Source organism: Crinia signifera, chromosome 3 (genome assembly GCF_055691185.1).
Source record: "Crinia signifera chromosome 3, ASM5569118v1, whole genome shotgun sequence".
Lineage (NCBI taxonomy): Eukaryota > Metazoa > Chordata > Amphibia > Anura > Myobatrachidae > Crinia > Crinia signifera.
In genome coordinates, this window is record NC_139219.1 from 254,362,965 (window position 1) to 254,377,833 (window position 14,869).

A 14,869-nucleotide genomic window follows, 5' to 3' on the forward strand; every position below is an offset into this window, starting at 1 on the left:
TAATGCGTGCCAATAGATGATGGCAGAGATACCTGATTGGCAGTGTTAGACACACCCAATGGGTGGGGTTAGACATGCCTAGCAAGTGGTTCTAGACACACCCCTTAATAAAATGTGCTGCGCACACCTATGTGTGTGCACGGCTCCCACTAGGAATTTTGGGACGCCAGACAGATTTCCAGTCTGTGCCCCTCTGGGCCCAGCACCCCCTTTCACTTACCGCCTGACTCCTGCTCCCTCATACCCTGCAGGTTCCAAAGCACAGGCTTCTTCAATGTAGGACACCGGCGGCCAAATAAATGCAGCACCAGCTGGTGAGCCACTCAGAGCTTGTGTACCAGCAGCCACTCTGATTGGCTAACGGTACACGAGCTCTGATTGGCTCAAAAGCCAGTGCAGCATTTTAATTGCCCACTGGTGTCCAGCATTGAAGAAACCTGTGTTTCGTTCAGTGCACTGAGCGCATCTCAGGCAGCACAGTGGAGGCAGTCAGGGGGCAAAATGAGCTGCCTGGGCCCTTCCAGAGGCTGGGGCCTGCGACAGCTGTACCACAGCACTCCCCTGTCGACGGCCCTGTGTGTGTGTCCCTACTTTCTATAAGCAATTTAATACAATGCCAGTATATCTTGGCAGTGGATATACCCTAGAACATTTAAAACGTAGTATAAGTTCATCATAACCTTTGCATCCGATAACTCTTTGAATGACTGGCAGCAGCATTTGATATTGAGTACTGCTTGTACTTTAAAGAGCTGCTAATTTTTCAAGACGTATTTTAGGACTGATTGAACAAGCTAGAAAATCATGGCTGAAGAATGTAGCTAATTAGGATTTTGTCTTGTCTATGGAACAAATTACAATTCACAAGTATATATATATATATATATATATATATATATATATATATATATATATATATATATATATTCATTCACTCCAAAATGGAATAATCCAGACAAACTGCAAAGGGTTAACCCGAGCTGATCTATCTTGAATAATGACCTTACAAATGCAGTAATAACTTGTTGACCATGATAGAAATTACAGAGCACACGGGACGAGGCATGCAAATAACTCCAGGGCAGAGGTTTGTACTCATGTGTTACTCTCCAGCTGTAAAGCAAGATACACCGTTTATCTCATGTCCGTTGCCATGGAGAATTCTACATATTTACACTAAGAACCACTGCTGTTCCCATAAAGTGTTGTCTGGAACGGCTAAACAATATATAGCTAGAGTATAAGATTTATTACTCTAGGCAATTGTTATAATGCTAGATTATGGCTGAGCGGTAATGTTCACCTTCAAGATTATTTTACAGCGTATTCAGTTCACAGATGATAATAAATATAAAACAGCTTTTTAGATGGTATACAGTATATATCATGTCTTATGTCATGTCAGACAAAGGTGGCTACTTTATTGATAAAAGGTAATTTGTGGGAAGATGTGCTCTAACTAACATAATTAAAATAAGCCTTTCATGCATAAAGGTCACAGCAGTGGACAGCGGTTTTTAAACCAATATCTCTTGTAGGGGATACGGGGCTAGATTCTCTAAGCTTCAAAAGTGATAAAATGGAGAGTGACAAACAGCCAGCCAATCAGCTCCTACCTGCCATGTCATAGACAGCGTTTGAAAAGTGTCAGACAGGAGCTGATTGGCTGGCTGTTTCTCACTCTCCATTTTATCACTTTTGAAGCTTAGAGAATCTGGCCCATGGTCACTAGGTCGACAAGCATTAGGTCATGATTCATACCCCACTTGTAGAAACTCTTTTGGCATCACTAGGGCATGGTGTCCTCTTCTTTCACCTTTACTAAACTTACAAGGAATGCCACCTAGTGGCAGCTTATAATTCCTATAAAGAAAATACATAAGGTCAAAATAAAAATAAAAAACTGTTCCCGAATCCCGACCCCTGCGTGCGGCCTGCGTAGCGTGACAGTAGAGGTCACTCTGCGCAGGCCACATCATCACCACTCACCGCCCACTCTTCTACGCCGCCCACCTGCCTGCCTCTTCTTCTCCTTTGCCCGCCTGCGGCCTCCGCCTGCTGTCAGCTAAGGAGGAGGTGCACTTGCCGGATGGCACCGTGCACCTTCAAACCCAGTCCCGGCCGCCCGCCCGCTCGCTAATTTAAGTAAATGTGCGGGTCGGTCGGTGTGGAATCTGTGCTACTAATGGGATTGATGGTGAGGATGCCGATCCCGGGAATCCCGGGATTGAGCATTTTTCAATCCCGGATCGCGGGATTGAAAAAATGCCCGGGATTGGCATCCCTAATTGCCAGCGATCATATTGCACAATGTGTACGCACCTTAAGATGTGTTACTTATAATAAAAAGAAATCAGGTCTGTGTGTACAACTTTATCAATGGGAAACAGGAATGTGCTTTTAATTTATGTTACAAATTTGTCATCCAAATAAACATGTTGCAATGTAACAAGTCCAGGTATTTATAATAAGTGCAGTTATGGGATCTGTTATCTGCACTTTTAACTCTCTCCTCTTGGCGTTTGTGCATGTCTGTATATAATGACTGTAGATAAGAGATCCCATAACTGAACTTGTTATAAATACCTGGACTTGTTACGTTACACCATGTTTATTTGGATGACATCAAATTTGTAACATAATATAACAAAATATACATATTTAATTACCACTTACTTCCTTCAATGTTGTAAGAGTTTGGCACATAAAGGTCCTTTGTTTACAAAGCCTTGCCTGATAGAAGAGGACATTGTGTCCCAAAATCTAATAACATCTCTGGAAATAGTTACTGTAGCTATAAGAAAGATTTGGCATATTTTGTTGACATTCGTTATGTCAACATTCAGATTGTCGATATAAGAATGTCAAGTACAATGTCATAATGTTGACTTGCTCACAATGTTGTATGTCTGACATCTAACCATACTAACCTTAACCTCCCCTACCATAGTCTAAAGGCACCCATACACTGACGCAACTTCTCCTCCGAGAAGCCGCAGCCCATTCCTCTTAAGCCGCCTGGGATCTTCCCGGGTAGCAGAATCGCAAGAAATGCCATTCCTCATTGCCGGGAGGCTATCCGAGTCAGAGGCGGACTTGCAAGCAGGTCTAATCTTCAACTCCGATTTAATGCGCATGGAACTGCGCACTGGATCGAATCCAATGTCAAACACAAGCGGCCACTTTTCATCCAATTTCTCAGCTGGATCCACCAGAATTGGGTGAAAAGTGGCCAAATCGCACTAGCGTATGCCCAGCATAACTCTAAATCTCTGCTACTGGTCAATGCAGAATGTTTGCATTTTACAGGATATTCTGCACATGCCGACATTTCAACAATCTTGACATTGTAACTAAATCCCTTTAAAATGTATTATTTATTTTTTAGTTCTAAAAATGTAAAGCTTTAAATGTACATTAATGACACCAAGGGGCATATTCATTAAGATAATTATAACACTGGCACAATCCAATTAGAGGGGTTAACCCATGCCTTAATCCCGGAGGGTCTACTCTACCTCACAGCTTCAGACTTCAAAAGTCCACAGGAAAAAGCATCATCGGGGGTTACCGCCCGTTAAACCCCATTAAATCTGCAATTTAGGCAGCCAATATTTAGCCGCAGGTTTATTGGGGGGGAATTTTTGCTATCAGTTTGTGATTATCACCAATTGCAGTACCTAATAAGTTTAGCCGTGTACACACAGTGCGATTTGGCCATGTGATACTGACTTGTCAAATTCACCTAGGTTAGCCAAAATGTGTACACTGTCAGCAATAGCGATGCGTGGCACCGCAATGTCGCTATCGCCAGACGATGTAGACAGTGCAGGCAGTTTTGACTAGCCGCACATCTGTGTGTATTTGGTCTATGGCTGGGGGCCAATGTTTTCTCAATGCACGTGCGCATTTCTGCGCATGTGCTGGGTGCGTGTGGTGGACAGATTGCGGCCAGTGGGTGGGTGGGGGCGATGGGCAGAGGTACTCACCCATGGGAACGCCCATCACCGCATGCCAGCTGCCCGCCCATTTCTGCGAGAACGTCCATGCATATAAAAGTGACCTGAGAGTCAGTGACCATCAAAAGATGTGGGAGGTTCCCATTCCCACTGGCATGCAAATGGTTGTCTATGTAAATCATCCATTCGCATGCCAAGCGAATGTACACGCCGTGCGAATGGTGGACCAGTGTACCACCATTCGCAGGCCGGGTTCTGGTTGACTCGCAAGGATGCAAATTCGCAACCAGAAGAACCCCGTAGTCAAAATTGCTCAGTGCACTAGCCAGCAGTCTGCTCGTGTGTACACCACTTAAGTTATCCAGGACAGGAGCCTCATTACAGTTACATTTTATGTGTGATGTATAATTTATGCTGGTTAGCTGTACCATATAATTACATCTATACATACAAAGTACAGTAAGTACATGTACGTAGTTAGAACAATGGCAAATGGACAGGTAAACGTTGTACATTAGGAGCTGCCCAATGAGAAACACATTTGCCAGATTACTCCTGGAAAATATTATAGCAGGGATTAAATATGTATGTAAGAAACGAAGAAGCAATTGTGAGAAATCTATGACTACATGTGGCTATATAGCTGGAATAGCATTTCACCATTGCTCTTGGTTACAATGTGTCATGTAATCTCTTACAGTAGCAGTTCCATGGAATACCGTAGTCAGACGGAAGTAATTGTCTGACATTCTATTGCCATTAAAACTACGGTTAACCACAGTGCCAACTGTATTTAATGGAACAAAGATAGCGTATGATTCCATCCTCCTTCAATGCCCCCTGCTGCTGCCACACAATTAGAAACATCATCTTTCAGTTCTTATTGAAAAAGACAAAACTACACAGTGCGATCAATGGTTACCATCAAGTCAAGTGATAACTGAGCCCTGAACAGTTGCATCTTGCAATACTCTGCTAGGCCCTTATTCTGGTAGGCAAATTCCTTCTCAAGTGGACAAAAACCGTGTGCACTGCAGTTGGGGCAGATGTAACATGTGCAGAGAGTTACATTTGGGTGGGGTTTTACTTCAAAGGAAGATCTATATTGCAGTGTAAAAATAAAGCGGTCAATATTTTCCCTGCACAGAAAAAAAATAACTCACCCAAATCTAATTCTATCTGCACCTGTTACATCTGCCCCCCTGCAGTGCACACGGTTTTGTCCATTTGAGAATAAGGGCCCTAGTCTAACCCCCAGAATCACAATTAATCTACAAAGAGATGAGAAGCTTGAATTATATATCTTAGCTATGTTAGACTGCTGAATTGGGGGTGCATATATAGTCCTCTATATAGTGATCACAGCCCCCAGATGGAACGACACATGCAGTAGCCACATAAAACGTCAAGAAACATTTATGTCTCAGGTTCAAGTGTCAGTTTTAAAAATCGCAGTCAGGTTGCAGTCTGACAAACGGGGCACTGTCAATTCTTATATATGAATATTTAATGAATACAAGTGCATTGCATTTAAGATGATGTGGACCTACAACTAAATAAATGCATTCAATTACAGCAGGGAACAAATATTCATTTATGGGCCCTACACTGATTAATCGGCGGGAGATAGCGACGCGCGGCTCCGTGCATCGATATCACTATGGCCCCTACACACACACAGCGATGCAGGGACATTTTCAGAGTGATATAGTTAAATTAAGTAACATCACTCAGAAAATGCCTGTATATCGCTACGTTTGTAGGCACCAATAGATGCAGTTACCAGATACAGCTAAACTGTATCTGGTACAGAAAGGAAATGAATAAAAAAAAATAATCATCTTCTATTTTGTAATACGTCCTTAGTATCCAGGGAAGCAAATACAATACTTTTAATTCAATAGAAAAGTTATCAAAATTTAGTGATTACAGACTGGTCATGAGAGAACGTAATTGTATCAGCCTTACAAATAAAATGTTGCTATGTATTCACAATATTTACAGGTTGTCATGCATTCAATCTTCTACTTGTGGACTTGAAAGGCAAGCTCACTGAGAAAGCCACAAAGGAGTTGTCTTTAGAAGAGCATCATGGGAAAGAACAGAATACTATAAAAACGCACTCGCACTTATCTGTCAGTCCAACACATAAATTCCTGTTTTCAGATCACATTTACTTCGAAGATCATGCAGAATATACATAGATTAAAATATAGGTTTGTAGCCTGTAAGGAACAATGCACCATTTGAACATTATTGCCAACTGCTACAATAATATTATTACCGCTCTTATGTTTTTGTAGTTTCCTGGTCTACGTCAATGTTTTAGGCAGCATTCTTTAATGGATAATACGTGCAAAGGTTTAAGTAGAAAAATGCATTTGAGACATTCCTTAATCATTGCAGACCTGCTTCAGTGTCATCTGGTATTCCTTTTAAAAGTGACGTACAGTATGTCCATGAGTCAGCTGCAACGTATTATTACATGGGCTGGCCTACTCATGTCACAAATAGAGCAGCGGCTGTGATAAATTGCGGTGTGTTTAGGTATAGAAAGCAGAGCAGCTTACACGGCAGTGTCTTTGTGGTGCTGTAGTTCTGTAGTTGCATTATGGAACTCCATTCCCACTGTTTCCAACTGTTGTTGTAAGTCTGAAAAAAAAAATGAAAATGGTTTAATTAGGGAGTAGGGATTGTAATAATTACAGATCACATTACAAATGGACTTTAAATTACAAGAAAAAATGTAGTGGAAGTAACAGGAGAGTTATTTGCTAATATGCCTGAACAGTAGGCAGTAAGTGTTATTACAGAACGTTCAGGGCTTATGCCAAAATACTGTAAGCTTCACATGGTGGGAACCTTAATGTTCTGTGTTGCATGCCTAGAAATGAGTTTAAGATCACAGGTGAGATGCCCTGTATAAAACACATCTGTGGGAACATAAGATAACACTCAGAAGCACTGGCGTATCTATACCCATTTCTTTATACTCACCTTTCCTTCAGGCCCAACTCTGGCTGCACAGCTGCAAGTATCATTGGAGAAAGGGTCGCCATGGGGGTTTTGTATGCGCAATAGAGATATCCCTAGGACAGAGGCAAATAATGCCAGTTTACTGCACTGCCAGAGAAGAGGGGGCCCCTCAGGGCCGTAGCTACCACTAGGCAGCTGCCTAGGGCGCTGGCCACTAGAGGGCGCTGTTACATCTGTTATTATGAAAAAAATGAAGGAAGAAGTCATCCTTCTTTTAACGTGCCCCAACAAAAAGAGAGTCTGTCCCCTTCTTCTTTCCAATAAACATTTTTTACTCTCTAGGGAGCACCTCCACACCCTCAACTTAAAAACAAGCTTTATCACTTGTACCTGTACCTACTATATTGTGGAATAATACATATATACATCTAAATCAATGCCCTTATCTAAACCTGTGCACTGGTCTATCCCCATATCCCCTTTCCCTTATAACAGACTTCTTTTAACGTGTGCAAGCTAGTGAGGGGTCTAAATATGTTTAGAGCTGTGGGGGCACAGCCATATGCTTGCAGCCACACTCATGCTGCATACACATCCTGCAGCAGACACTGTGCTGAGGCTGCTGTTGAAAGTCACATGACGCTGCTGGGGCTTGAGAGCTGCACTGTCTGACGATGAGTCATAGGCTCTCCAGTCTCAACCTCAGAGGAGCCGTCTAGAACTCAATTCTCGGTGCCTTCACCTTTCCAGCTGCTATTGTTGTAGGTAAGTGCATGGATGGGGACTGGGAGTGACAGGGAGGACAGTGTGTGGCATGTGGAATGGGGTCAGATACAGTGTGTGGGAAGATGAGGCCAGGTGTACAGTGTGGGGAGAGGGGATGAGGTGTACAGTGTGGGGGGAGGGAATGAGGTATACAGTGTGGGGGATTGGATCAGGTGTACAGTGTGTGGATAGGCTGCACAGTGTGGGGGATGGGGTCAGATGCACAGTGTGGGGGGATGGGGTCATGTGTACAGTGTGGGGGATGGGGTCAGGTGTACATTGTGTGGAATGGGGTCAGGTGCACAGTGTGGGGGGATGGGGTCAGGTGTGCAGTGTGGGTGGAAGGGGTCAGGTATACAGTGTGGGGGTGGAGTCAGGTGCATAGTGTGGGGATAGGATGTACATTGTGTGGGACGGGGTCAGGTGTACAGTGTGGGGGATGGTATGCACACGTGCGTGTATGAGTGTATATATATATATGTAACGATCAGATCAGGTGATCGATCAAATTAACGTATGCCTCCTGTTATGATTATCTGTGCAATCAATGTATGTCTGGTATGTTTGGTAAATTCATGCCGCCTGTGATTATTATGTGGGAGATCAGAACATGTCATGTATTATGTGTGTGGACTATTGGTGACCCAGGGAGTGTAGCCATCTGCGGACTCCTCTGGAGTTAGGATGTAAGATAAGATCTGAGACCCCTCATAAACCAGATTGGGGGGGAGAGCAATAGTGTCCAGCCAACCGGCCAAAGTGGCTCTGGCCCTGCACTAAATGACCTCTTATCACTTGAGGAATGTATAAAATCTACTTCAAAGCAGGGAGAAATTCTTTATGGGAAAGATCCTATATCTAGGGACCTTCACTAGGCTCAGCAAGGGAATGGTTAAAAATCCCAAGGGTGGGAGGGATGAGGGAGTCTGCAAGGTATAACTAAGACCTTTCTCCCTATAGTCAGTGTCACTACCTGGGGGTCTAGCAATCAGGCTGTAGGCGACGAGAGATTTCTTGTGGAGAACCCCCCCACTTCAGGATTGTAAGATACGGTTCTGTCCTTTTTCCCTTTTTATTTTATTTCTGAAATTTGCATTTAAAACTTGTGTGTACTTTTAAAATCATTGTAAAATCTTGTAACTATTTTCTAAAGCTCTGTAGTATTTCTAGGAATAAATAATACATATTCCCAGTTCTGGTTCTGTGTTCTTAAGACTCATTAGCCTCAGGAGAGAAAGGCTGGAAAACGTTACCATTGTTATCTTGTATTGTGTGGTCAGGGGCGAGCCAAGCCGCCCCTTGCGCAGTTTCAGGCGCTAAAATCAGGTTTTGGCTGGTGGCAGTGTACCTCAAGGAAAGGACCCGAGTGTCCTGAGTGAACCCCAGTCACGGCCGGCGCTGCTCAGATTGACGTATCGGAGCAGGCGACCGGTGGGTCCGTGACATTTGGCGGCAAGCGGTGGGGTGGAGAATTCATTTTTCTCTTTAAGAACTTAAGTGAGTGTGGGTAGAATTTTGTGTGAAATACCCACATCACCAGAATCAGAACTCAGAGCTTTACTATAGTTTTAAAAGTCACACAGTGGATGCAATTTCTGTTCCCTCCCTTCTCTTGTTTTCTTTCCTATCATTTTATTTGACAAGTGTGAGACTCCGGATGGCTGATTACCAGCAGATGAGGAGAGATGACCTGGCGGTCGTGTGTGTGCAGAGGAATATCCCTTGGTCTGGCCAGAGTAGAAAACGTATGATTCAGGCACTAGTGGATGCCGATCGGACTCTAGCTGCTGGAGGAAACCAGTCCATGGACAATCCTACCCCAGGGGCTCAGTCAGCACTGGACAGTACAAACGATTCCGTGCCAGGGTCAAACACTTCTGCTGGACCCAGCAAGTCTACACTGCAGAGCGACCTTCTAGCTGCTAGCAGGCAATTGAAGAATGTGAACCCCGTATTCGCATTGCAGCTGGTGCAGTTCTGCCAAGGCATTGTCGACAGAGAGGCTGCGGAGCGCAAAGCCATTGTCGACAGAGAGGCTGCAGAGCGTCAGGCCGAGCGTGAGTACCAGTTGGAACTGGTGAGGCTCAGGGGGCTGATCGCTGTTGGTGAACCAGTGGAGGATGATACAGGGCATCATGATGGCGAACCTTTACGTGAGACTTTATCTGCCGGGGCTACTGAGTTAGCAGGAGATGGGCTTCGTACTGAACTTTTACTGTCTGCGGAAGTAAATAATGTGTTGGATCATGATGTGGACTCTGTTATCAATCATGGGGAGCCTAACAAGGGACAGAGGTCCCAAATCACCGCTGACGTGAATTTTACCGGACCGTGTCATGCACAGTTCCCTGTCTTGGAAGCAGACAGAGGAAGCCAAGTGAGTGTCAGCTTGGTTGTGAGTGATGAGCTGGCCCTGGACACTACCACCGATGCTCAGAGAGCTGACATCTCTGCTAGCACCAGGGAGACTGTAGGATGTGTGGCAGTCAGGGAGACTGCAGAGTACAAATCCCCTACAGCACCAGAAGAGCCCAGTGAGTATTCTGACCCATATGGTGATGATTATCCGTTTAGGCTTATGAGCCCAGAGGAACTCACTACAGAATGTCAGCTGCAAGGTATCTCCTGCCCCAACAATTCCCGCTGGGAGATGATCAAGCGGCTCACCCATGCACGAAATGATGAGCGCAATGTTTTCGGCATGTATCGCGGCGAGTTTCTAACCTGGGGTCCCGATGCGACTCCTTGGTTACTGCTGAGAGACCTGACGGACTGTTTTGAGATAGCGCAGCAATATGCTTATGATTGTAAAAAGCTCGATACTCCATGGTGGAAAGAGCAGTGCCGCTGGGCAGATGCTGAAAGGAATCGCCTGGAACAGCTTCTATCACCAGCTATGGAACCAACGACACAGCCTACCAGGGTTTCCCTCATGGACATGGTACCCGGGCCTGCTACAATCGGTGTGGAACCTGTTCCAGAGACCTCACATCACAAGGCCCAGTTTAAACTGCTGGAAGATGTGAGCAGCATGTTCCCACCCGTTGCTCCAGATTTGTTGCCGGAAGCGGCTGACTGCATAGTGAAAGTATGCAGGGATGAGACTATGTCGGAAATAGGAATGGGACTTTCTGACTGTATGCACACAAGTATGTGTGGGACTACTGATGTGGGACTTTTATTAACTCCACACATATCTGTCGCTAACCCTTCTGAACCATATGATGCATCTCAGGTAGTATGTAACCATGCTGAACATTGCAATGTTGTTATTTTGTGTGAAGCCCCTGGGATGATCTGTGATAGTGCCGTACCTTCGGTAGAGGTGAAGGGTGAGTTAGAGACAGGTATAGTGGGTAATCCTTGCCAGTTTGTGGGGTTAAATGAATGCCCTAATCTAGTTGGGAATGAGACACCCTCACTCATCAGTGGTAGGAGTGCTGCTGGTGATGTCATTAGGGTTGCTGTGCTAGACGTTAACCCTGTTCTTCCAGTGATGTCTGGTTGTGACATGGTGCCATGGGACGCTAACTGCACCAATGGGACCGATCTGAGTTGGTTGCAGGCAGCGCATGTACCTGCCAATAAGTTACTGGTGACAACATGCTCAGATAACCCCATTCCTGCTCAGAGACAATGGGATCCAGATATAGTGTTTTTGCCACGGTGCAATTGTAAGCCAGCAGGATGGGCCCCATGTGTTGTGGAAGATGCACAGGCTGCCCTATACCTGGGAAGTGGGAAAGATACCCCTGAGTACAGTGAGAGGGTTGTTTCAGGAATAGAGCCAGTGGCTAGTAGGGAAGCTGCTGTGTGTAACCAGAAGGGTGGGAGGGCCCGCGAAGCACAGGTAAACTCAGCTCCATTAACCTCGGAAAAGCTGAGCTGGGATGTTTCAGAGACAGGTGACAATGACCTGCTGGTATTCCCCCTTGCAGAAACGTGCCCCCCTTCACAATTCACACACACAGACCCAGAGAGCGAATCTCCTCACAAAAGGATGAGGTGTGAGGTGTTGAGTGAGTGGACCTTCCCCCCAGTGAAGGGGAGGGGGGGTCAGTCAGCTCAGGAGAGGTGCTGGGAAGACATTTTTAAGTCTGTATATAGTGCTGGGAGAATGCCCCACACCTGTGGTATAGTTAAACGTGCCGAGTTACGAGTCCCAGGGGGATGGCCATTTGGGGTGTGGCGGAATGGTCTGGTACTGATCTCAGTGAGTAAGGCCAAACTGCCAGCTGCAGGGGAGAATCCATGCCCAGGAGTTCGACGCACAGCTGTGGTGGGCTGTGTCAATGCCAGCCAGGATGGAAAAGGGGGACACAGCTTCCACTATATCAGTGTGCTCACAGACTATGGGTCAGGTGGTGCCAAGTATAGGGAAGTGTTAGTACAGATCCCGCAGAATCAGTGGCAGTCTGTCTCAGCACAGAGACCACTGCTACCTGTCCAGGTGATGTAGTTAATAGCGCACTGATGAGACGGTGACGTGGGTCACCGCCTCTGTGCGCCATTTTAAAAGGGGGAGGTGTAACGATCAGATCAGGTGATCGATCAAATTAACGTATGCCTCCTGTTATGATTATCTGTGCAATCAATGTATGTCTGGTATGTTTGGTAAATTCATGCCGCCTGTGATTATTATGTGGGAGATCAGAACATGTCATGTATTATGTGTGTGGACTATTGGTGACCCAGGGAGTGTAGCCATCTGTGGACTCCTCTGGAGTTAGGATGTAAGATAAGATCTGAGACCCCTCATAAACCAGATTGGGGGGGAGAGCAATAGTGTCCAGCTAACCGGCCAAAGTGGCTCTGGCCCTGCACTAAATGACCTCTTATCACTTGAGGAATGTATAAAATCTACTTCAAAGCAGGGAGAAATTCTTTATGGGAAAGATCCTATATCTAGGGACCTTCACTAGGCTCAGCAAGGGAATGGTTAAAAATCCCAAGGGTGGGAGGGATGAGGGAGTCTGCAAGGTATAACTAAGACCTTTCTCCCTATAGTCAGTGTCACTACCTGGGGGTCTAGCAATCAGGCTGTAGGCGACGAGAGATTTCTTGTGGAGAACCCCCCCACTTCAGGATTGTAAGATACGGTTCTGTCCTTTTTCCCTTTTTATTTTATTTCTGAAATTTGCATTTAAAACTTGTGTGTACTTTTAAAATCATTGTAAAATCTTGTAACTATTTTCTAAAGCTCTGTAGTATTTCTAGGAATAAATAATACATATTCCCAGTTCTGGTTCTGTGTTCTTAAGACTCATTAGCCTCAGGAGAGAAAGGCTGGAAAACGTTACCATTGTTATCTTGTATTGTGTGGTCAGGGGCGAGCCAAGCCGCCCCTTGCGCAGTTTCAGGCGCTAAAATCAGGTTTTGGCTGGTGGCAGTGTACCTCAAGGAAAGGACCCGAGTGTCCTGAGTGAACCCCAGTCACGGCCGGCGCTGCTCAGATTGACGTATCGGAGCAGGCGACCGGTGGGTCCGTGACAATATATATATATATATACAAATGTGAAGAAAGGGCACTCAGGGACTTGTTTGAGGTGAAAGGTGGACTGGTTTATTCAGTCAAAGAACGCCTACGTTTCGGGGTCTCCCCCTTCGTCAGGACAAGTTAAAGGTGTTACACCTTTAACTTGTCCTGACGAAGGGGGAGACCCCGAAACGTAGGCGTTCTTTGACTGAATAAACCAGTCCACCTTTCACCTCAAACAAGTCCCTGAGTGCCCTTTCTTCACATTTGTATCTACAAGGGGCTGCAAGGCCACTATTGTTGGCACCTGGACATCTTACCATCTTTGGGCTACACACAAGTCCTGTTGTGCCGGTTCTCTCTTCTGGTTATATATATATATATATATATATATATATATATATATATATGCACTTTCACCTTACTGTCTGGGAAGGGGATAACTGGGGGGAGGGGGGCAATAGGCTGACATTTTGCCTAGGGCGTCATTAATCCTTGCACCGGCCCTGGGGCCCCTTCCTCTCTTAAAGCGCCTCTGCTCAGAAGAAACTATTGCAAACATATAATATTGTGGTGTACAGTTCTACAAACATACAAACAAACATACAATACAGTAGCTCATACAATACAGTGCTCACATTGGGAGTGAAAACCTTACCCCCTTATTTTTGTTTATCCCTAGATAACCTTGCTTGTCTACACATAAGGCCAGATCAAGAATATTTTTATTACATTTTTTCAGGTTTTGTAGTTTTAAAAACTCTAATTTTATTAAAAGTCGAAGCTCCTATGTTGGGTTGGAAAAGAGAAGAAGTGATCAAACTGTAGAAAAAAGGAGCAGCCTATCTGTGACTTTACCTGTTATCAGTTAGAAGCACCAAAAGTTTACCATAAAAACACTTGTAGTTCAGCTTCCGATACACCAGAACTACAGCAAACTGAGCAACATCACTCACTAAACCAGAGATGGGGAAACTTCGGCCCTCCAGCTGTTGTTGAACTACACATCCCAGCATGCACTGCAACAGTTTTAGAAAGGCCAAATAGGAAAACTGTAGCAGGGCATGCTGGGATGTGTAGTTCAACAACAGCTGGAGGGCCGAAGGTTCCCCATCACTGCACTAAACTAACTGATGGAAAGGTGAAGATAAAAGCAGTGTGCAATCTACCAAAGACAGGGAACAAAGTTTAGCCAAGGGAAATGGAAGAAGGGCTAGAAGTCAAAAGGAGAACAGGATGGTGCAGTCCCGGAAAACATGTAGAATAGTACCTTCCATTTTACAATGGTACCATCAAAGCTTTCAGAATGAGAGCCATATTCTATGGAGTTTAGTAATGGATAAATACAATATATTGACAGGTATACATTCATTTGCAGTGTGGTTGGTACAATATGACATTGTAAAACATTTAAGATAAACAGAGTCCCGATGTGCAATGTAATCTCCCACGGAGGTCATTTTCCTAGTGTAATTGGATAGGGAATTTATCGAGAAGCTCAGTGGGGCTGCCAGGAGGAAATAGCCATGGAAGGAGGCCGTAGTTGGTCTTGTTAGAACTTGGATCTGAGGTGTCAGTAAAACAGCAGGGGTCGTATGCATATGTGTGTAAGCTGAAGGTACTGAAACCAAGTGGTGGGCCCCAAGCCAAACAAAGGCCCTTATTCTAATTGGTGCGGCCGGATCCGAATATG

The 14,869-nt window shown here is 44.9% G+C and overlaps 1 protein-coding gene across 3 annotated transcripts in view; it reads right to left on the reverse strand.

The window, feature by feature from the left end:
* LEKR1 (leucine, glutamate and lysine rich 1) overlaps positions 1-14,869 on the reverse strand; it is a 128,994-nt gene that overhangs the window by 32,497 nt on the left and 81,628 nt on the right. For all 3 annotated transcript variants that reach the window (XM_083177888.1, XM_083177887.1, XM_083177886.1), the window contains exon 7: positions 6,530-6,611. In XM_083177888.1, the coding sequence (XP_083034014.1) occupies positions 6,530-6,611 (82 nt within the window). The remainder of the gene's footprint in view (positions 1-6,529; positions 6,612-14,869) is intronic.